Source organism: Arvicola amphibius, chromosome 3 (genome assembly GCF_903992535.2).
Source record: "Arvicola amphibius chromosome 3, mArvAmp1.2, whole genome shotgun sequence".
NCBI lineage: Eukaryota > Metazoa > Chordata > Mammalia > Rodentia > Cricetidae > Arvicola > Arvicola amphibius.
Window position 1 is genome coordinate 74,342,751 of NC_052049.1, and position 22,777 is coordinate 74,365,527.

General features: G+C 38.2%; 1 protein-coding gene across 1 annotated transcript in view; it reads right to left on the reverse strand.

The window, feature by feature from the left end:
- The window catches only part of Gria4 (glutamate ionotropic receptor AMPA type subunit 4), a 364,384-nt gene that overhangs the window by 67,671 nt on the left and 273,936 nt on the right, over window positions 1-22,777 (reverse strand). Inside the window, 3 exon segments of the mRNA XM_042054761.1 lie at window positions 14,436-14,540; window positions 15,671-15,838; window positions 20,970-21,128. Of these exon segments, the coding sequence (XP_041910695.1) occupies window positions 14,436-14,540; window positions 15,671-15,838; window positions 20,970-21,128 (432 nt within the window).

Sequence of the window (22,777 nt, forward strand, 5' to 3'; positions counted from 1 at the left end):
TGTGAGTATTCATAATTGAAGCTTGTACGATACTGAATCCTTATATTTTTGCTTGTATGCTGCATGGCTTCCAAAAGTCAGTGCACATGTAATGCTTTGGCAGGCTTTATTTCTTAATGATATTCATAAAGCTCAGGCCCCCCATAAAAATGTGTGTACTTGCTCATGGGTCTGCAGTCAATGTCTGATCTACTCTGGTTTGCAAAACTCTCTCGCTCTGTCAAGTGTCTTAACTGCCTTATTAGTAGGCAAGAATATATTCAAACAAAGCATTAATATTGTTAAAGAGAGATAATTATTTACAAGTGGTGCAGACATAATTTAAGAAGAATAGGTATAGCAAAAGGATTTCAATTAGAAATTATAATACCTATAAATTCCACAGTCACGTTCAGTTGTCCATGTATATCCATTGCTAAAGGACATGTATCAAGTCTGTAAAAAATTTTTCGCTTAAAAATGATTTTGAAACCACCCTTTTCTTCAATTCCCATATTTACTTTAAAAATCTCAATGGTTTCTTGTAATTCTCTTTTCCATAGACAGGTTTGTATGCGAATAGAAGGTTTTACAACTGGGCATTCCATTAACATAAGTCAAATCTATAGATCGCTGCAGTCAATTTTCAAGCAAGGTGAGTATAGTGGTATATTATTTGTGTTTTAATAAATAAAGCTTGCCTGTAGGTCAGTGTAAGGCAGCCGCACTAATCAACTGTACAGACCAGGCAGTTGCTGCACACACCCTTAATCCCAGCAGCCACACTAGTTAGCCATTGAGGTCGGACAGTGGTGGGGCCTACCTTTAATCCCAGCACTAGAGAGGAATATAAGGCTGGATGAAACAGGAATTCATTCCCTTTCAGTATGAGGATTTCAAAGAGATAAGAGCTGTCTAGTGGCTTGGCTGATTTTGCTTTTCTGATCTTCAGTTTGAACCCTAATATCTGTCTCTGGGTTTTTTATTATTCGTGCTACAGAAGAGTGTTTTTTTTTTTTATTAATGAATCCCACTGGGAAAAGAACCAGGGATCTAAGGTCATTTTGGAATAGTTACACTGATTGGTGAGTCTCTGAAATATTGCATGATGATCCCTTCCAAAAGAGTAAACGATTCAGAAATATTTGAAATTAAGATAACAAATTAAAGGTCAATTTTTTTTGCTTTATATATACATGTAATTCCAACGAAAAAAGAAAGAAGTACAGTCAGTCTATTGTGGATTTCACAAAAATTTTATTTAAATTAGTAAATAGCTTTTATTTACTTTTGAAACATTATTGGAGATTTATTGGAATATTATGTATTATACAGATCATTTCAGAAAAACTTGCTGAGATTTGAGCTAGAGTTGTTTCTCTTTCTATTTTATTCCAACATGCTTTTAAAAAACAAACTAACATTTGTTAGTTAGATCTCATCTGTTAAACTACTAATTAGAAATGCTCTCCTAAGGATTGAAAATGATTTTAAATTAACAGACAAAAAATCTGGAAACATTTAAGTCACTAAACTTGTAATATATGTCAGAAAAAAAACTTATCTTTAGAATCTGGGAGGTTAAATTTCCTCAAATGTAACCGCTTTACCCAGATACAACACTAGATATAGTATAGTGTATAAATAAATCTCCTGTGTGTTTAGTAGACTTGGCTAGCAGACTAAGGCTGGGATGGGTGTTTTGGCAGAGAAGGATATTCTGCTAATGTCGGTGCCTTGGAGAACTGCTACAGGCAGTTCATCTCTACACCAGATGTCTTACAGCTTGGGGATTGTTGCTACACAGTAGCCAGAAGGAGCTGCTCTGGAGCCACCAGAGTTTTCTTTTCTTTCCAAAACCACCTCTTGCAGTTGACTCTCCCTGAGCAGGCATCTTAGTTTCTCTTGGTCCTAGTTCTCTATAAGTTGAGAAGCATGTGCATTATTTTCACGCTGTCATGAAGATTAAATGTGGAAATGAATATTAGCTTTCCATGATAGTACTCAGCACACAACCTTAACTCAACAAATGAAATTTTACCATTATTATTTCCTGAACTCCTAAAATAGTAGCCCTGGAACATACCCTCTGAAGACCTGGGGTGGTAAATCACACCCTCTGGAGTCCTTGGGGGGAGTGGCGTAACCAAGGAGATCCCATTGATCTATGGACCTGGTTCAGAAAATCTTGAGCTTTGGCTTAATAAGATGCAATCAGGTTTCCTGCCACAGCAGCCAGACAAGTTGATGGGTTGCCTGTCTGTTAGAGGAGAAAGTGGGAAGTACTCTACAACATATGGGCACAGGAGACCGCTTCCTACGTATAGCCCCAGCAGCACAGACATTAAGGGCAACATTGAATAAATGGGACCTCCTGAAGCTGAGCAGCTTCTGTAACGCAAAGGACACTGTCACTAAGACAAAAAGGCAGCCTACTGACTGGGAAAAGATCTTCACCAACCCAGCAAAAGACAAAGGTCTGATCTCCAAAATATATAAGGAACTCAAGAGATTAGACTTTAAAATGCTAATTAACCCAATTAAAAAATGGGGCACTGAACTGAACAGAGAATTCTCAACAGAAGAATTTCGAATGGCCAAAAGACACTTAAGGTCATGCTCAACCTCCTTAGCAATCAGGGAAATGCAAATCAAAACAACTTTGAGATACCATCTTACACTTGTCAGATTGGCTAAAATCAAAACCACCAATGATATCCTTTGCTGGAGAGGTTGTGGAGTAAGGGGTACACTCATCCATTGGTGTTGGGAATGCAAACTTGTGCAACCACTGTGGAAAGCAGTGTGGCGGTTTCTCAGGAAATTCGGGATCAACCTACCCCAGGACCCAGCAATCGCACTCTTGGGAATTTACCCAAGAGATGCACAATCAAATTACAAAAGCATTTGTTCAACTATGTTTATAGCAGCATTATTTGTAATAGCCAGAACCTGGAAACAACCTAGATGCCCTTCAGTAGAAGAATGGATGAAGAAAGTGTGGAATATATACATATTAGAGTACTACTCAGCCGTAAAAAACAATGACATCTTGAATTTTGCATGCAAATGGATGGAAATAGAAAACACCATCCTGAGTGAGGTAACTCAGGCCCAAAAAGATGAACATGGGATGTACTCACTCATAATTGGTTTCTAGTCATAAATAAAGGACATTGAGCCTATAATTCGTGATCCTAGAGAAGCTAAATAAGAAGATGAATCCAAAGAAAAACATATAGTTATCCTCCTGGATATTGGAAGTAGACAAGATTGCCAGGCAAAAAAATGGGAACTTGGAGGTGGCGTGGGATGGGGGAGTGGGGGATGGGGAGAGAAAAGTGTGAAGTGGAGGACGGGGAGAGCTTGGGGGAATAGGATGGTTGGGAAATAGGAAGGGTGGATGTGGGAATAGGGAATTATATATCTTAGTTGAGGGAGCCATTCTAGGGTTGGCAGAGACTTGACTCTAGAGGGGTTCCCAGGTGTCCAGGAAGATGCCCCCAGCTAGTTCCTTGGACAGCTGAGGAGAGGGAGCCAGAAATGTCCAGATTCTATTTCCATACTCATGAATATCTTGTATATCACCATAGAACCTTCACCTGGTGATGGAGGAGAGTTTTCTGTCTATGTTACTTTCATTGGTTAATTAATAAAGAAAACTGCCTTGGCCCTTTAAGAGACAGAAAATTAGGTAGGTGGAGTAGACAGAACAGAATTCTGGGAAAGAGAGGGGAGATGCTTCAGGCAGTAGCCATGATTCTCCCCTCTGAGATGGACGCAGGTTAAGATCTCTCCTGGTAAGCCACACCTCATGGTGCTACACAGATTACTAAATATGGGTTAAAGGAAGATATGAGAATCAACCAATAAGAAGCTACAGATAACGGGCCAGGGGCCAGGCAGTATTTAAATAAATACAGTTTCTGTGTAATTATTTCGGGTGTAAAGCTAGCCGGCGGCCGGGTGGCAGGACGCAGCCCCGCTTCCTTCTACAACCTGGCGATGGATGGAGAAAATGAGAGAGCCCCACATTGGAGCATCGGACTGAGCTCCCAAGGCCCTGATGAGGAGCAAAAGGAGGGGGATCATGAGCAAGGAAGTCAGGACCGTGAGGGGTGCGTTTGCCCATTGAGATGGTCGGACAGAACTAACGGGAGATCACCAAGTCCAGTTGGAATGGGACTAATGGAACAGGCGACCAAACTGGACTCTCTGAATGTGGCTGATGGTGGAGGAGGACTGAGAAACCAAGGACAACGGCGATGGGCTTGGACTCTACAGCATGGACGGGCTCACTGTGAGCCTTGTCAGTTTGGTTGCTCACCTTCCTGTACTTAGGGGGAGTGGGGAGGACCTTGGACTTAACATAGTGAAGGGAACCCTGATGGCTCTTTGGCCTGGAGAGGGAGGGAGTGTGGGGTATGGGTGGAAGGGAGGGGAGGGAAGGGGGAGGAAGAGGGGAGGAGATGGAAATTTTTAATAAAAAAAAAGCTTGCTCCCTCACTGGCAAGTATTCAACTTACAGGAATGATTGCTCACTTCTCAGACACTCCACATAGTCTCACTAGCATAGTGTTTCTCATGTTAGCTAGCTAGCTAGGTCAATTTTAAATTTAATATTCTTGTCACACCTCCTTGCTGATCATTGCCACTGGGAAAACAAAGACAAAAAGCCTGCATCATTTCATACTTTATTTTTCTTTTAAGAGTCTTGGCTGGATTTCAGTTGGGTGTGAAACCATCTGTGCATCATTGATTTAACTCACTACTTAAGTTCCTCTTTAGAAAACTTAATTCTTGTTACCACTGTGGTTGATAGTCCACAAAAGATTCAGCAGTATAAACAGCCCAGAAGGTATCACTGTGTTCTCCCTCCTGTTTTCTCTTCATAGTCTTTCAATTTTATTGAGCCATTTGACTAGCTGTAGTTACTGTTTTGTAAAATAAAATATCATCTTTTACATTTTAAAAGTTTCTGCTTAGTCAACAAGCTCTGCAAGGTTTGATACTTAAAATGGAAGGTGGCTTCTCTTTCCTCTGCCTACCTTGGAGTTAACAATTTTAGTTGTCAATGGAACACTGTCAGCTCCGTAGCTAGCAGACAGACTAGCAATATGCCAAGAAAATGGAGGCCCAGAATTTCTTCTTGGGATGTGTTTCTCCTTCCTTTTCTCAAGGAGCCTGCTAATGTGGCTCATGAGATGTTACTCAACTCCTTCACTCTCTGACTTGAATCCCTTAGCCTGAAGTTTCCTATGTATTAGCAGACAGACTGTAGGCAAGGAAGGAGATGTCATCAACCTATAGCTGCATTGTGCAATAGCACCGCATCACTCCCCATCCCCCACAGTTCCAGATGCACGTCCGTGTGATAGACTGGAGTGAAGCATTGGGTAAGTCGTTGCCATTTCTATACATGCCCTTGACTGTCTTGCTGCCAAGCCTTTCCTACCATTGTTGGCTCTGCTATCTAACGTCTATCTCTAAAACTAACTTTAAACCTCACATCCGCCCTGCAGCCTGTCTTGGTGATAATTTCCTCCAGCTGTGAGTGGTCTTTTTCTTTTACAATGTCACATGCCTTCTCTTTAACCACCAAATGAACTGCATATCCTAGCTTTCTTAAAATGAAATTTTTCCATCAGGATTTTTTTCAGGCAAAACATGATGTTGAAAGGTTCATGGATCACACATATTTGAATACAATTTTTTTTCTACAAGATACATATCTTATTAGGACATAATTTTTTATTTAAGAGAAAGAAATATAGTAAAATCCAAGTTATAGGCTGATTATGAAATTGCATATATATAGAACAACATGTTTGGATTCTTGGAACATAGCAGGGCTTCCATAAATTGTAGATATTATATTAGATAAAATATTTCTCAAATAGTCAAATGTTGAAAAACAGTTTTTATAAGCTAACTTTAACATCTGTTTTCTTGACTTCGTAGACAATGCTACAGAAAAGAGAAAGTTAAGAATCCTAAGTATCACTCATTACACAATGTTTAGAACCTACTACTCTGAGATTATATGGCTCCATCACATCAAGTCCAGACGAGAGATTGTCTTTTCATTCTTCTCCTCCTCCTCTTTTTTTAAAAAATGGAGGTTCTTATCATGGAGTACTGGCTTTCTTGGACCTCACTCTGTAAACCAGGCTGGCCTCTCACTCACAGAGATCAATCTGGCTCTGCTTCCAGTGCTGAGATCACGACTGGCTAAACTCAGCTTCTTAAGCAGTGATGTACTAGTGTAAGTGACTACGAGAGATGCACAAGAAGAAAAAAGAAGTTTCTGATCCTTCAGTGACCACATCTTAATTCAAAATCAAATATGTAGTTAATCAAGGTTTTGCTGGAAGCATCTGCTTATGATGCATCATGTGACTTCACTGGAACCTTGATTTCTAAATACCCAATACAAGCACTTTGTAGTAAATCCTTAATGTCACATGACACCAATACATTGTGCCTGTAAAATCTTGACTCAGATTTAAGATTTGTATAAGTATTGAAGAAAACACAATCTGAGGGACGACTGGAAATGGAAACTCTGAGTAAATGAACAGAAACTTCAGAGACAAGTATTTCCAACCGAATACAAGAGATGGAAGAAAGAATCTCGGACTCTGAAGATACTATAGAGGAAATAAACTCACAGATTAAAGAACTAAACAAATCTAACAAATTCTTAACACAAAACATTCAGGAAATCTGGGACACCATGAAAAGACCAAACCTAAGAATAATTGGGGTAGAAGAAGGAGAAGAATTACAACTCAAAGGCCCAGAAAACATATTCAACAAAATTATAGAAGAAAACTTCCCCAACCTAAAGAAGGATGTTCCTATGAAGGTACAAGAAGCCTACAGAACACCAAATAGACTGGATCAAAAGAAAGCATCCCCACGCCATATAATAATCAAAACACAAAACATAGAGAATAAAGAACAGATATTAAGACCTGCAAAGGAAAAAGGTCAAGTAACATATAAAGGGAAACCTATCAGAATTACACCTGATTTCTCAATGGAAACCATGAAAGCCAGAAGAGCTTGGATAGATGTGCTACAGACACTTAGGGAACATGGATGCAAGCCTAGACTATTATACCCAGCAAAGCTTGCATTCACCATTGATGGAGAAAACAAGATATTCCAGGACAAAAACAGATTTAAACAATACGCAGCCACAAATCCAGCCTTGCAGAAAGTAATAGAAGGAAAATCACAAACCAAGGAGTCCAACAACGCCGACAATAACTCAGGCATCTAGCGACCCTTCACCAGCACAACTAGAAGAAGGGAAACACACAAACTCTACTACTAAAAATGACTGAAGTTAACAACCACTGGTCATTAATATCACTTAATATCAATGGACTCAATTCACCTATAAAAAGGCACAGGCTAAGAGACTGGATACGAAAACAGAATCCAACATTTTGCTGTTTACAAGAAACACACCTCAACCACAAAGACAGGCACCTACTCAGAGTAAAGGGTTGGGAAAAGGTTTATCAAGCAAATGGCCCTAAGAAACAAGCGGGTGTGGCCATACTAATTTCCAACAAAGTTGACTTCAAACTAAAATCAATCAGAAGAGATGGAAAGGGACACTTTATACTCATAACAGGAAAAATCCTTCAGAATGAAGTCTCAATCCTGAATATCTATGCCCCTAATATAAAAGCTCCCACTTATGTAAAAGAAACACTTCTAGAACTCAAGGCAGCCATCAAACCACACACACTAATAGTTGGAGACTTCAACACTCCTCTCTCACCAATGGACAGGTCAATCAGACAGAAACCTAACAGAGAATTGAAAGACTTAATGGAGGTAATGAACCAAATGGACTTAACAGACATCTATAGAACATTCCACCCAAATAGGAAAGAATATACCTTCTTCTCTGCAGCTCATGGAACCTTTTCGAAAATTGACCATATACTTGGTAACAAAGCAAACTTCCACAGTTACAAAAAAATATTAGTAACCACCTGTGTCTTATCGGATCACCATGGATTAAAATTAGAATTCAACAACAATGCTACCCCCAGAAGGCCCACAAACTCATGGAAACTGAACAGTCAACTACTGACCCACACCTGGGTCAAGGAAGAAATAAAGAAAGAAATTAAAGTCTTTCTTGAATTTAATGAAAACAAAGACACAACATACTCAAACCTATGGGACACAATGAAAGCAGTGCTAAGAGGAAAGTTCATAGCACTAAGTGCCCACTTAAAGAAAACGGAGAAAGCACTCCTTGGTGACTTAACAGCACACCTGAAAGCTCTGGAAAAAAAAGAAGCAGACTCACCTAGGAGAAGTAGAAGACTGGAAATAATCAAACTGAGGGCAGAAATCAACAAAATAGAAACACAGAAAACAATCCAAAGAATCAATGAAACAAGAAGCTGGTTCTTGGAGAAAATCAACAAGATTGACAAACCCTTAGCCAAACTAATCAAATGGCAGAGGGAGAACACGCAAATTAACAAGATCAGAAATGAAAAGGGGGACATAACCACAGACACAGAGGAAATTCAGAAAATCATTAGATCTTACTACAAAAGCCTGTATGCCACAAAATTGGAAAATGTAAAAGAAATGGACAGTTTTTTAGATAAATACCATATACCAAAGTTAAACCAGGACCAGGTAAATGCTCTAAATCGTCCTGTTAGTCGCGAAGAATTAGAAACTGTTATCAGAAACCTCCCTACCAAAAAGAGCCCAGGACCAGATGGTTTCAATGCGGAATTCTACCAGAACTTCCAAGAAGACCTAATACCTATACTCCTTAAGGTATTTCATAATATAGAAACACAAGAGTCACTGCCAAATTCCTTCTATGAAGCTACAGTTACCCTGATACCTAAACCACACAAAGACTCAACCAAGAAAGAGAATTACAGGCCAATCTCACTCATGAACATTGACGCAAAAATTCTCAATAAAATACTGGCAAACCGAATCCAAGAACACATTAGAAAAATTATCCATTACGATCAAGTAGGCTTCATCCCAGAGATGCAGGGCTGGTTCAACATACGAAAATCTATTAATGTAATCCATCATATAAACAAACTGAAGGAAAAAAACCATATGGTCATCTCATTAGATGCTGAAAAAGCATTTGACAAAATTCATCACCCTTTTATGATAAAGGTCTTGGAGAGATTAGGGATACAAGGGTCATTCCTAAATATAATAAAAGCTATTTACAGCAAGCCAACAGCTAACATCAAATTAAACGGAGAGAAACTCAAGGCTATCCCACTAAATTCAGGAACACGACAAGGCTGTCCACTCTCTCCTTATCTCTTCAATATAGTGCTTGAAGTTCTAGCAATAGCAATAAGACAACATAAGGGAATCAAGGGGATTCAATTTGGAAAGGAAGAAGTTAAACTTTCATTATTTGCAGATGATATGATAGTATACATAAGCGACCCCAAAAACTCCACCAAAGAACTCCTACAGCTGATAAACTCCTTCAGTAACGTGGCAGGATACAAGATCAACTCCAAAAAATCAGTTGCCCTCCTATACACAAAGGATAAGGAAGCAGAGAGGGAAATCAGAGAAGTATCACCTTTCACAATAGCCACAAATAGCATAAGATATCTGGGAGTATCGCTAACCAAGGAAGTGAAGGATTTATTTGACAAGAACTTTAAGTCTTTGAAGAAAGAAATTGAAGAGGATACCAGAAAATGGAAGGATCTCCCCTGCTCGTGGATTGGGAGGATCAACATAGTAAAAATGGCAATTCTACCAAAAGCAATCTATAGATTCAATGCAATCCCAATCAAGGTCCCATTAAAATTCTTCACAGAGATTGAGAGGACAATAATCAACTTTATATGGAAAAACAAGAAACCCAGGATAGCCAAAAAAATCTTATACAATAAAGGTACTTCTGGAGGCATTACCATCCCTGACTTCAAACTCTATTACAGAGCTACAGTATTGAAAACGGCTTGGTATTGGCATAAGAACAGAGAAGTTGACCAATGGAATCGTATAGAAGACCCGGATCTTAAACCACAAACCTATGAACACCTGATTTTTGATAAAGGAGCCAAAAGTACACAATGGAAGAAAGAGGGCATCTTCAACAAATGGTGCTGGCATAACTGGATGTCAACCTGTAGAAGAATGAAAGTAGATCCATATCTATCACCATGCACAAAACTCAAGTCCAAATGGATTAAAGACCTCAATATTAATTTGAACACATTGAGCTTGATAGAGGAGAAAGTGGGAAGTACTCTACAACAAATGGGCACAGGGAACCGTTTCCTATGCATAACCCCAGCTGCACAGACTTTAAGGGCAACATTGAATAAATGGGACCTCCTGAAGTTGAGCAGCTTCTGTAAAGCAAAGGACATTGTCACTAAGACACAAAGGCAGCCTACTGACTGGGAAAAGATCTTCACCAACCCTGCAACTGACAAAGGTCTGATCTCTAAAATATATAAGGAACTCAAGAGACTAGACGGTAAAATGCCAATTAACCCAATTAAAAAATGGGGCGCTGAACTGAACAGAGAATTCTCAACAGAAGAAGTTCGAATGGCCAAAAGACACTTAAGGTCATGCTCAACCTCCCTAGCTATCAGGGAAATGCAAATCAAAACAACTTTGAGATATCATCTTACACCTGTCAGATTGGCTAAAATCCAAAACACCAATAATAACCTTTGCTGGAGAGGTTGTGGGGTAAGGGGCACACTCATCCATTGCTGGTGGGAATGCAAACTTGTGCAACCACTTTGGAAAGCAGTGTGGCGGTTTCTCAGGAAATTCGGGATCAACCTACCCCAGGACCCAGCAATTCCACTATTGGGAATCTACCCAAGAGATGCCCAATCATACAACAAAAGCATATGCTCATCTATGTTCATAGCAGCATTATTTGTAATAGCCAGATCCTGGAGACAGCCTAGATGCCCTTCAGTGGAAGAATGGATGAAGAAACTGTGGAATATATACATGCTAGAATACTACTCAGCGGTAAAAAACAATGACATCTTGAATTTTGCAGGCAAATGGATGGAAATAGAAAACACTATTCTGAGTGAGGTAACCCAGACCCATAAAGATGAACATGGGATGTACTCACTCATATTCGGTTTCTAGCCATGATTAAAGGACATCGAGCCTATAAGTTTGGGATCCTTGAGAAGATAATAAGAAGGTGAACTCCCAAAAAAGATATAGTAATCCTCCTGGATATTGGAAGTAGACACGATCGCCAGGCAAAATTGGGAACTTGAGGGTTGGGCAAGACTGGGCCAAGGGAAGATGGGGAGAGAAAAGTGTGAAGGGGAGAGCGGGGGAAGCTCGGAGGAATGGGGTGCTTGGGATATAGGAAGGGTGGATATGAGAGCAGGGAAGCATATATCTTAATTTAAGGAGCTACCTGAGGGTTGTCAAGAGACTTGACCCTAGAGGGGTTCCCAGGTTTCCAGGGAGACACCCCCAGTTAGTTCCTTGGGCAGCTGAGGAGAGGGAGCCTGAAAAGGCCAGTTCCTATAGCCATACTGATGAATTTCTTGCATATCACTATAGAACCTCCACCTGACGATAGATGAAGAAAATGACAGAGCCCCACCTTGGAGCACCGGACTGAGCTCCCAAGGTCCTGATGAGGAGCAGAAGGAGGGAGAATATGAGAAAGAAAGTCAGGACCGTGAGGGAACCTCCACCTGGCGACAGATGGGGAAGGTGACTGAGCCCCACATTGGAGCACTGGACTGAGCTCCCAAGGTCCCGATGAGGAGCAGAAGGAGCGAGAACATGAGGGAGAAAGTCAGGAACGAGAGGGGTGCGTTCACTCATGGAGACGGTGGGACAGAACTAATGGGAGATCACCAACTCCAGTTGGAATGGGACCGATGGATCATGCGACCAAACCCGTCTCTCTGAGTGTGGCCAACAGCGGGGGCTGACTGAGAAGCAAAGGACAATGGCTCTGGGCTCTGATTGTTCTTCATGGATGGGCTCTGTGGGAGCCTTCTCAGCTTGGTCGATCACCTTCCTGGACCTGGGGGGAGTTGGGAGGACCTTGGTCTTAGCATAGAGTGGGGAACCCTGATGGCTCCTTGGCCTTGAGAGGGAGGGAGGGGAGGTATGGGTGGAGGGCAGGGGAGGGAAGGGGGAGAAGGAGGGGAGAGAAGGGGGAGAAGGAGGGGAGGGAGGGGGAGGAGGAGGGAAGGAGATGGAAATTTTTAAATATAAAAAAAAATAAACCATGAGGAAAAAAAAAAGTTATTTGTTGAAGAGTTTTTTTACTGTACATATAAAAGTTTTTGATTTTATTAAAATATAATGGCTTAGTTATAGAAAACAAATAGTTGAAAATTTTCTCCTATCATTCCATAACTTGTAGATATCAATATGTTACAGTGATTTATTTATTTATTTATTTATTTATTTATTTATTTATTTATTTATTTATTTTTGAGATAGGGTTTCATGCAGCTTAGATTCTCCTGCAGTAGGTTATATGGTGGAGGATGACCTTGAACTCTGGATAGGGTTTTTATTGCCTCCCAGCACTGGGATTACAGTCATGTTTTACCCCTCCCAACTCATACATGGTTTGATTTTCACAGTTCTGCTTAATCTGCTAACTTGATTGTCACAAAAGTTGTTGGATGACTTTTTGCCTGAGATTAGGACAGGATTTTCAGCAATTTCCAAAATGTCTTAAAGTAGAAATGTCTTGAAACATGATGCTGACATTTCGTACTGCTTATTTATGTGATCGACTGTTCTCAGTACTGATGTGTATAAAGTCAGAAACATTGATCAGTGTGAGGAAAAAGACACTATCTTTTTCAGAATATGATGGAGGAGAGTTATCTATGTTTCTTTCATTGGTTAATTAATAAAGAAAACTGCCTTGGCCCTTTAAGAGACAGAAAATTAGGTAGGTGGAGTAGACAGAACAGAATTGTGGGAACAAGGAAGTAGAGTTGGGGAGACGCTTCAGGCAGTCTCGATAGGGAGTCTCCATGCTGCTCCTCTCCGAGATGGACGCAGGTTAAGATCTCTCCTGGTAAGCCACACCTCGTGGTGCTACCCAGATTACTAAATATGGGTTAAAGAAAGATGTGAAAATTAACCAATAAGAGGCTAAAACTATGGGCCAGGCAGTGTTTAAAAAAATACAGTTTCCGTGTAATTATTTCGGGTGTAAAGCTAGCTGGCGGCCGGGTGGCGGGACGCAGCCCTGCTGCTTCACACTACAAGAATAGATATTTTTTCATGTAAAAATAGGCACATCAATCTCATTAGTATTCGTAAATGCTGAAATTAAAGCTATCCTAAGGAATTTTTAAATATAAAGTTCTTTCTGAGTTATAATTGATAAATGTTCAATTTGTTTGCCTACCTTATATACCTGACTTCACATAGAAATGTCTCAGGTAGAAAGCTGTCTTGAGAGTAACTTAAGGCGGCTCTGATGTAAATTACTTTGGGCATGCTGGATAGACATGATGACTCCTCACATCTGGAGCTATAAGGATGCTTTTCTGTGATAGATAGTTTTAATTGTCAACTTGACACAATCAGAACCACCAGAGAACAGACTCTCTATGGAGGATTGTCTAGATGAGGATTGTCTTACTGATATGAGAAGACTCAGCTCACTAAAGTCAGCACTAGTACATACTGAGGGCTTCTGAACTGTGTATGAGTGGGATGGTTGAGCTGAGCATGAACAGGCAATGCAGATGTCTCTCTCTTGACTGTGAATATCAAGTGACCTACTTCACAAGTTCCTGCCTCTACTTGTTGTCAAAGATGAACTGTAACCTGTAATTGTAAGCAGAATAAACACTTTCTCTTTTAAGCTTTCTTTTTCACAGTAGCAAAAATGATGCAAGGTTGTTTTCTAAGTGTAAGACCATGATGCCAGCACATTCCTGGACTCAGGTGTTTCTCTCCTTCCTTTTCCCAGTAACTATCTTTCATTTGCTTCCCTTTGTTCATTTAAGTTGGCCTCACCACTTCCAGAACCAGCAATATGTTTGGAGTACACCCACTCCCACTCCTTCCCAGGGCCTGTCTTTGCACTCTAATGAGTCACAGACCATATATGGGTATTCTTACTATGTTGCGTTCTTTGCTGTGGAGTCAATTTTGTTTCCAAAATTTGTTTTCCAAGTTCCCATTGCCACATTGCTCTCCTTGTGAGTTACAATGCACAGTGAGAAATTGTTTCATTTTGTCACATCATTAATAATGTATGACACAAGCATTTATTTCAGCATAAACCATCAAGAAAGTACCAGTTGAGAGCATCATTTAAAAATAGAAATTTAGAACATCAAGCTTTATTTCTCCTATAATATTTTAAGAGTCTCACATGTAAAATAAGAAAACAATTTTTATTTTTCAGTTAAATTGCAGCTCACCTTTCGAGGTCCTGTGCTTTTTAGTTCAAATACATCCATTGTGTAATTAACTCTACGTCCATAGTGGTCAAATTGAACATTACCAGTCAGCCCTTGAATTCGAACCTGTGAAGGAAAAAGAAAACATACACATACACATTTGCAGCTTCACTTAAGGAAATTTCCCACTGCTAGGTTAAAGACCACAGATGACTGTGGGATTATAAACTACAATAAACTCTGTGGAATGTTATTGAAGGATTGAGTTGCTGAGATGGAACCTGGAGGAGGAATATGGAAGGATATTAAAAGTTATTTTTCTCTACACCTAGAAAATGAATTCTTCATATTATAAAGCTCTCATTTTAACTAACATAATTCTTCCCCAATATTGAGATATCCTTTATAGAACAGAACTGGATTTGCTTAGAGTCAATCTTTAGTTTCTTTTGTATATGTATCCTCACAGCAGATTATGTGTCTAGAATTCTCATGAGGGACAATGTACTTCTAACTAATATTGAATTAAGATATAAAAGGCCAAAAATACATTATTTGAAAATATCCAAGCACATTGAATTCCAAATTTTTTTTGATTCCCATTCATTTAACTTATGCTTTGAACTTATCACATTTCAGAGGAGTTAAATAGTTCTTACAGATAATATCGTCAATACTTATTATTTGAAAACTATTATTTTGTGGGTATAAAAGAATAAAACTAATATTTTTTTCTAAAGTTAAAGATATCTTGAAGCAGTCCTTAGCTCCTACAAACATTTATTCTTCTTTTATAAAGCAGGTTTATATTTCCTGGACTCCTCATGGCTAATGAAGCTAATGATGCTTCCTGTTGTATAAGTTGTAAGCAGGTGTGAGTGTCATTGTTGAAATGAAGCATTCAATTGTCATTTCAACACTTCCTACAACAACCACCTGTTCATTCAGAATGGTAGTTGCTCTGTCGGGCTGGGACCTTGAACCACTTTATGGGAGCCCAGAATCCTTGCCAACCAAACGTGTCTGCACTAGCTCCTTCATGGTTCTAGACCTTTTTTGATTTGCAGTGTTATCTTGACTACACATCCACATAAGAAATAAACATTGAGGTTCTACTTAAAATATTTTGACATTGTAGAAATCTTGATATATTAACATGGAAATTGTAATAGACATTAATGATCAGATGAATTAACCTTTTTAAAAATATACCATTCTTTTAAAAGATCATATGATAAAGCCAAAGTATGAGTTACCTGTTTTAGTGTTCTCTCCATATCAATTCCCTGGCCCCAGGGAGCAGCAGGGTTTGCCAGACAATCCCCAGCATTTCCTCTCCTTGAAATATCAATTTTCTGTCTTCTGAGACTTCGGAAAGTTTCAGCCATCACCAGAACTCCATCGTAAGTTAGAGCAGAGGTGTACTGAGCATGTTAAAGTGCATAAAAAGGCAGATGTTAAAGTCTAGCACATTGAAAAGTCTGGGTCTCTGTGGATTTATGACAAAAACTCCATCTTTTCCCAAGAGCAAGAATGGTACTGATAATTCATTGGTCCTGGCTTTGGAATTATCTCCTCTTATTTGAATAAAAGACTGTATGCCACATCTTATTGTTCTTAATTTTAAAGGAGAGAACTCACCCTGAAATAGAGACCCCAAAGCACAAATTTCCACGATCTGGAAGAAGAAAGGCCTCAGGGTGGGACTTTCTATTGTATTTCAGCATGCAAAGCTAAAGACACAGAAGATCATCAACTAATAGGCATGACAATAACTTCATTATCTCTTTCAGGAATTCCATATAATTAACACTTTCTACACCTGCATAGGGGGAGTTTTGTGCCATGTTAAGCAGGGGATAAACTTTTTTTTTGCCTGCAAATGACGAAAAACCATTTAGATTTCTGAATGTAGCAACTAAACTGGAACAATATAACACAGAAGAGTTAGCATTTGAAGCAAGAAAAAACTAAAACTACATGAATTCTAACAAAGCAGCTTAAGTAATAGAGGAAGTTATGAAGCTTTAATTAACAGACTATATGAGGATCATGCCATGTGATAGAGCAGCAAAACGAGTAACCAGGACACAAATGGGCTTACACAAACTGTGTCCTCTCAGTTAGGATGGAGTAGCTGAAGGAAAAGAAGCAAATGCTACCAAAATGAATGAGTCTTCTCTTTTGCTCCACCCAACATGTCTCTGAATAGAAAAAGCTTCTGAGTTATCTTTCTCTAAGGCAAGAAAATAAAAAGGAGAAATAAGGACCTTTTCTCAAAGATAAACTTGATAAAGACGTAAAGGCCAAAGGTCAAAGTGCACTACTTGTGTGCCAGGATCAAGAGATGAAGATAAAATATTGTCTTTTTATTTTTCTAGTAGTGAGAAAGCTAAGAGGAGATGGTCCAAAAAGCCAAACCAAACCAAAACAAAACCACCAAACACACTTGCTTTCTTATAAAATGTCCATCCATTTTTTTTAAATGAAATGTAAAGTAGAAAAGGAAATGGAGTCAGTTAGTGGTGTGCAGGATAAAGGAGACAGCCAACTGGGGAAGCAAATTCCTGAAATTTAACAGGGTAGAGAGTTGACAGAAGGAAGCTGAAGTTTAGTCTGGCTTTATCTTGTCAAAGGCTCCAACTCTTTCTCATATGACTTAATTTGGTTACAGTTTAGTAAAGTATATTTATGGATAACCAGCTTACAGGTGACACATAGAAAAATAAACATTTCATTTATGGGCAGCTTTAAAACTGCTTCTTAGCCTGGAGTTATTTACTGTCCTGCCCATCAATCAGAATGCAATAGTGAATTCTTCTCGACATTTGTAAGTATAGAAGACAAACAGGCAGAATCAGTGTTCAGTAGGAGTTGGACTTTGACAGAAAATAACTAAAATCAGTTTAAGATGTTATCTATAGGTTTATAGAATATGGAAGATACAAGTTATAGAGCTTAGAGCAAAAAAAGGAACTATTAGCTGGGCGGTGGTGGCGCACGCCTTTAATCCCAGCACTCGGGAGGCAGAGGCAGGCGGATCTCTGTGAGTTCGAGACCAGCCTGGTCTACAAGAGCTAGCTCCAGGACAGGCTCTACAAACTGCAGGGAAACCCAGTCTCGAAAAACCAAAAAAAAAAAAAAAAAAAAAAAAAAAAAAAAGGAACTATTTATTATAGTTCTCAGGATGACTTTTCATTTTCCACCTAATAGCTAGGTGCAGAATATATGTAGATACTGGCTCAGAAATGTGACAATGAAGGTTGCCAGTAGGTGGTCATAGCATGCCATGATTTTACAGGAGCCAGATATTAAGTATGGTAAGTCCTTGCTGTGAATTGCAGACTCTAACACTCTAACATTATGGAGAGTATAAAGGAAGATCACTGAGAACATCCAACTTGAGATAAACTTCGTGAGAAAGTTGGAATTGATGGATAATGCAGATAAAGGTGAATGACTGCGGCGGTGGAGACTTACACTTGGTGAGAGATACAAAGGCAGAACAGTTCTGTTGAACTGGGCATCAGGAAGGTAGCAGAAGGTCTTCAAATCAAAAGGACATGTCTTTTCCCAGTATTTATTATTATTATTTCTTTTAGTGCAAGAAAGTGATGAGGTAAGAGATCATGTGTTAAAGAGATCTTGATTAAAACATTAACCAACTGAAATACAATTCAGTTAATTATAACTAATTCTCATTTTTATGGACTCTTCCTTTTGACTTTTTTTACTCATTAATATTTATTTGTAATCTCTAAATCAGTACTTACTAATAATTTTGTAGGCACTTATGGACATATATAGAGTAGTGAAACATTTAATTCATCCAACATGAAAAGTTCCAGCTCTAGTTAAATAAAGAAACACTCCATTTTTTTTGCTCTCATGTTGTAAACAAGTACAGTTTTGGTGGGACAGTAGTAGGTGGCGTTTTCCTCAAATTTGTGCTTTTCTACAGGTTATTTTATAGTTTAAAAATTTCTGAAACATAGCATTGGTTGTTGCATAATGGTATAATATGAGAAGGTTCTGGTGTTTCTGAAAAACACATATATTAAGCATATTTCCTTTGAGCATTAGTTAAGAGCTGATGACCAAGAGCTCAATGCTAAGGAAGCAAAAGTAAGTTAACTACAATGAATAAACCAAGATTATGTATTGATTAATTGACAGGAGGTCATAACTAGAGGCTCTGGGGAACTAATATCACGTCTCTTCTAAGAACAATAGCTCAATATTTGGTCACATTACTTGACAAAGCTTTTCAGAACATAATCACAAGTGGTAAGAATTACTGCATATGGCTTCTGGATATCTTGAATCATGCTAAAATTCATGAAAACTTTATATGTGGTGTAATTTTTGTTATAATGTACTATATAGCTGTATTTATGAGCTTGTAAAAATGATTTAAATGTAAGTGGATTTTAATGAAACAAATTATAACAATCTGTTTATATTTATAATTTATATTGTATTTAATATAAATTAATTATGATATTAATTTATATTTATAATAATCTGTGTGTATAATAATTTCATACATTATAACACAATAAATAACCCAAAGCAATCATATGGAGAAGGCAAGTTGGAAATCATCAAAACGGGGACATTAAAATGATCATTCTTATGTATTCCATGAACCTTTGATCTTTTACTCAAGGCAGCCAATTACCATATTTTTTAACATCTCAATTGCATTAAAATATCAAAAAGAAAGATTAGCATATAGTGCACATCCAATATATACTTAATTTTGAAATTTCTTGATTCTATAGGGTACCTCTCTAATTCCAAATATTGAATAGGGAAAATTGAAAGCAAGTTAAAAAAAAAACAAACCTTATATTGAGGCAAACAGAATAGCTGATTGTACCCATTGATCTTAATTTTTCTATGTCTGAATATCAAATTACATATTAATACTCTACTTAAATGCATAGTTAAGGAAATATTAGAGATTATGATTCATTATATGGTACTCAAAACCACTGAGTTGGAGTCAGAGCAGCATGGCATCATTGAGATGATATAAGACCCATCCTTTCAGATGAGACGAAATGCACCCATGAGTAGAAACTTGGCAACACACTCATATATGTTATAGTTAATCATATGGCTATCTCTTTTGAGAAGGTAGCAAGCACATCTTGGGTGGTTACCATCTTTCCCAAGTGCCTCTCTCTTGACTTTAATGTCTGTCTCTAAATTCACGTTATACTCTTTTCTTGATAATTCACACCTTCATCTAATATACATACCTATATGTTATATGGTATATACATATATAACACACATATACATTATACATATCATATCACAATACACACACACACACACACACACACACACACACACACACACACACACACAACCATGGCAGAAAAGATGGGTCAGTGATTAAAAGCACTTACTGTTCATGACTGAATTTTGTTCTTAGCACCCAATGCTACCACTGCTCGAGACCACCCCTTGAGGGGATCTGGAACCTTCTTCTGGCCTTTTGGGAATACTCACATATACAAACCAATACACAGACAAATGGGTAAATTTAAAAAACAACTCAAAGAGCCTGGTGTTTTTATTATTAAGTTGAAAGAGAGATTGCATATAAGCTTTAAGTTTTTCATTTCCAACAATTTTTGAATTTATTTGCTTATTGTAAGCCATTTTTAAATGTGATTTTTATCTGGGTAGAAAAATTAATAATGGTCATTTGCATTTAAATGGTAGTTAATAAAACTTTTTAATGCAAATCAAGGCGTTCACATAGAAGAAAATAATAAAATATTTGTGTTAATCTGATAACTCTGTTATTAAATGTGGACATTTGAAAATTATTTTTGTGGTGTATGTGGATGCCTGTGTGTATATGACTCATGTATAAATGTGCATCAGTAGGTGCACTCACTTGCACATGACCATCTGTAGATAAGAGTTTATTTAGGTAATTTCTCTGCTGCTCTCCAGCATGTTGTTTAGGACAAGGTCTCTCACTGGACTCCAGCACACAGGCATCGGCTACACTGGCTGGCCAGTAAGCTTCTGGGCTTGATCTGCCTCCAACTTCCAGATTTGGGATGACAGACGTACATTGCTGCACTAGTTTATGCTGAGGCTCTGAGTTCAAGTCCTCAAGCTTGCATAGGAAGTCCTTTATCCATTGTATCACCTACACAGACCCCATCATGTATAAATTTCCCAGTGTTTTTGTAGTACAAGGGCAGTGAGAAGATGCCACAATGTGTCTAAAAGAGTAAGAAAAGGAATCATAAAATAAATAGTATTGACATAGGCTTGACTGTTAAGAGTACTTGCTATTTTTTTATGGGAGCCAGATTCTGTTCCCAGCCACCACACAATGACTTAAAAATAATTTACAACCAATTCTAGGAGATCTCCCTATTCTGTCCTCTGAGGGCATCAGGAATGCCCATGATGTATAGACGTGCATGAGGGAAAAGCACTTATATACATAAAATACATAAATAAAATGACCCAAAGATTATAAAAGGAAACAGTACACAATATACAAAAATAAACAAATACCTTTGGAGGTGTTTCAGATCCTGGATATTCTCTCTGATCTAGTTTCTTCCACCGATCCATTAGTTTGGTTACCATGGGTGTATTAAAATCAACCAACTGGAATCCGGTGACATTTGCTCCACCGTGTATAAATCTCTCAAGGGAAATATCCTTGAAACCCTGTAAATTGGTAGAAAACCTCATCAAATTTAGTTCATTAAACATTTTGGTTCTTCAACAGTAGGTTAATACAAATTTCCTTCATAGTCCATATAATCATAATCCTGTTGATCCAAAAAGAATCATATTATTCCACTGACAGCTAAGCAAATTGTTAGTGAGCTTGTAGTCAATACTATGTACCAGGCTTTATCTTTTATCAGGATTTACTATATGCCAGATTCTATGAGGATTACATTAACAGTTTATCTTTACAGCACAATCATCCCTTAGTTACTGGATAGCCCTGATTAATTTTAAAGTAAGAAACTAAGGATCAGTAGTGGTAAAAAAAATCTTTTCAAGGTTACACACAGATATAGTAGAGCCAAGTTTGATCAGATGAACTGATTGTTGTGTTGGCCCTTTCTATTTTGTGCTCCTTCATATTGTTATAGAAAGGTGTACTTTTGATTTTTTAATTGTTATAATATTAACAGAAGAGGAAAAGAACAAAAGAAACCCAGACTTTGATCCTCACATTAGATTCTGACCTTAGATTACCTCCATGTCAAAACAGCAGGATAATACTCCCAGTATGCATTCAATAATTGTGAGTGATTATTAATTAATTCATTTAACAGATATTTATATTAGGCCTATTATGTGCCAGCCAACAGCTCATCAGTAACATTCTCATTTCATTGAGAAATAAACTAGACAACACAAAACAAATTTATGTTTTAGAAGTGGGAAGAACACTGCCCATCAATTTCTAGCTACTAAACTGTCGATGGAGCATTTGTGTGCTTTTGCCAGATTGTAGGGCAGATCCACAGGCAGGCAAAGCATTTCACTCTTTTCTAAAAGCCACAGTAATTCAGCTCTTGCATTAACTACTAATTGATGAGATTTTTTTATTTCAGTCTTAGCTGAAACAGAAGGTCTGCTAAGCCTTCTGTGTAGCATTAGCCACAGCTACAAGACACAGGCAAACTGCAGCCCTCAGAGATACCATCAGACACAGTCTGTCAGTACACTGAAGGTAAAGGAAAAACAATTACTGTGTCCGATTGTAACAAATGCCTGTCAATTATGGCTTGAATGAATGATGTCTCGCTTTGTTAATTTTGGCTATATTTGTCTGAGTAAGGCAATATTTCCCTTTTCATTTACGTTCTTACGTTCTTATAATTTTATATAGAAAAATGATAGGATCTAGACCATGAACTGGTTTCCTTGGCAACAGTTACTTTGATCATTTAGTTTTTGTTGGAATCTACAGAAAATCATGGAACTGGAAGGTACCTAGGGACACTATAATGAAGTCACTTATTCCCCAGTTAACTATCAAAACAAATAACGTTCCTGAGGGAAGGGATGAGCCAGGAGAGCTCGCCTTCTTGTGCAGATGCCCCCTATGCTTGCCTGCACATCACACTGGGTAATGAACAATGAAATCTCCCAACTGACTTCTCTTTTGATTTTGATTTGTAGTTTGCAGATCCTCTCCTGGGGAAATATTTAAAATTATATGTGACTGATATCTCAGTGATGAAGAATGTCATTTCGAAGCTCATTACACCATCAATGCAAACAAAAGCCCATCTTTTATGTTTTCTCTGATTCAGATCAATATTTCTTCTGTGTTTTACACACTAAGTCATGTC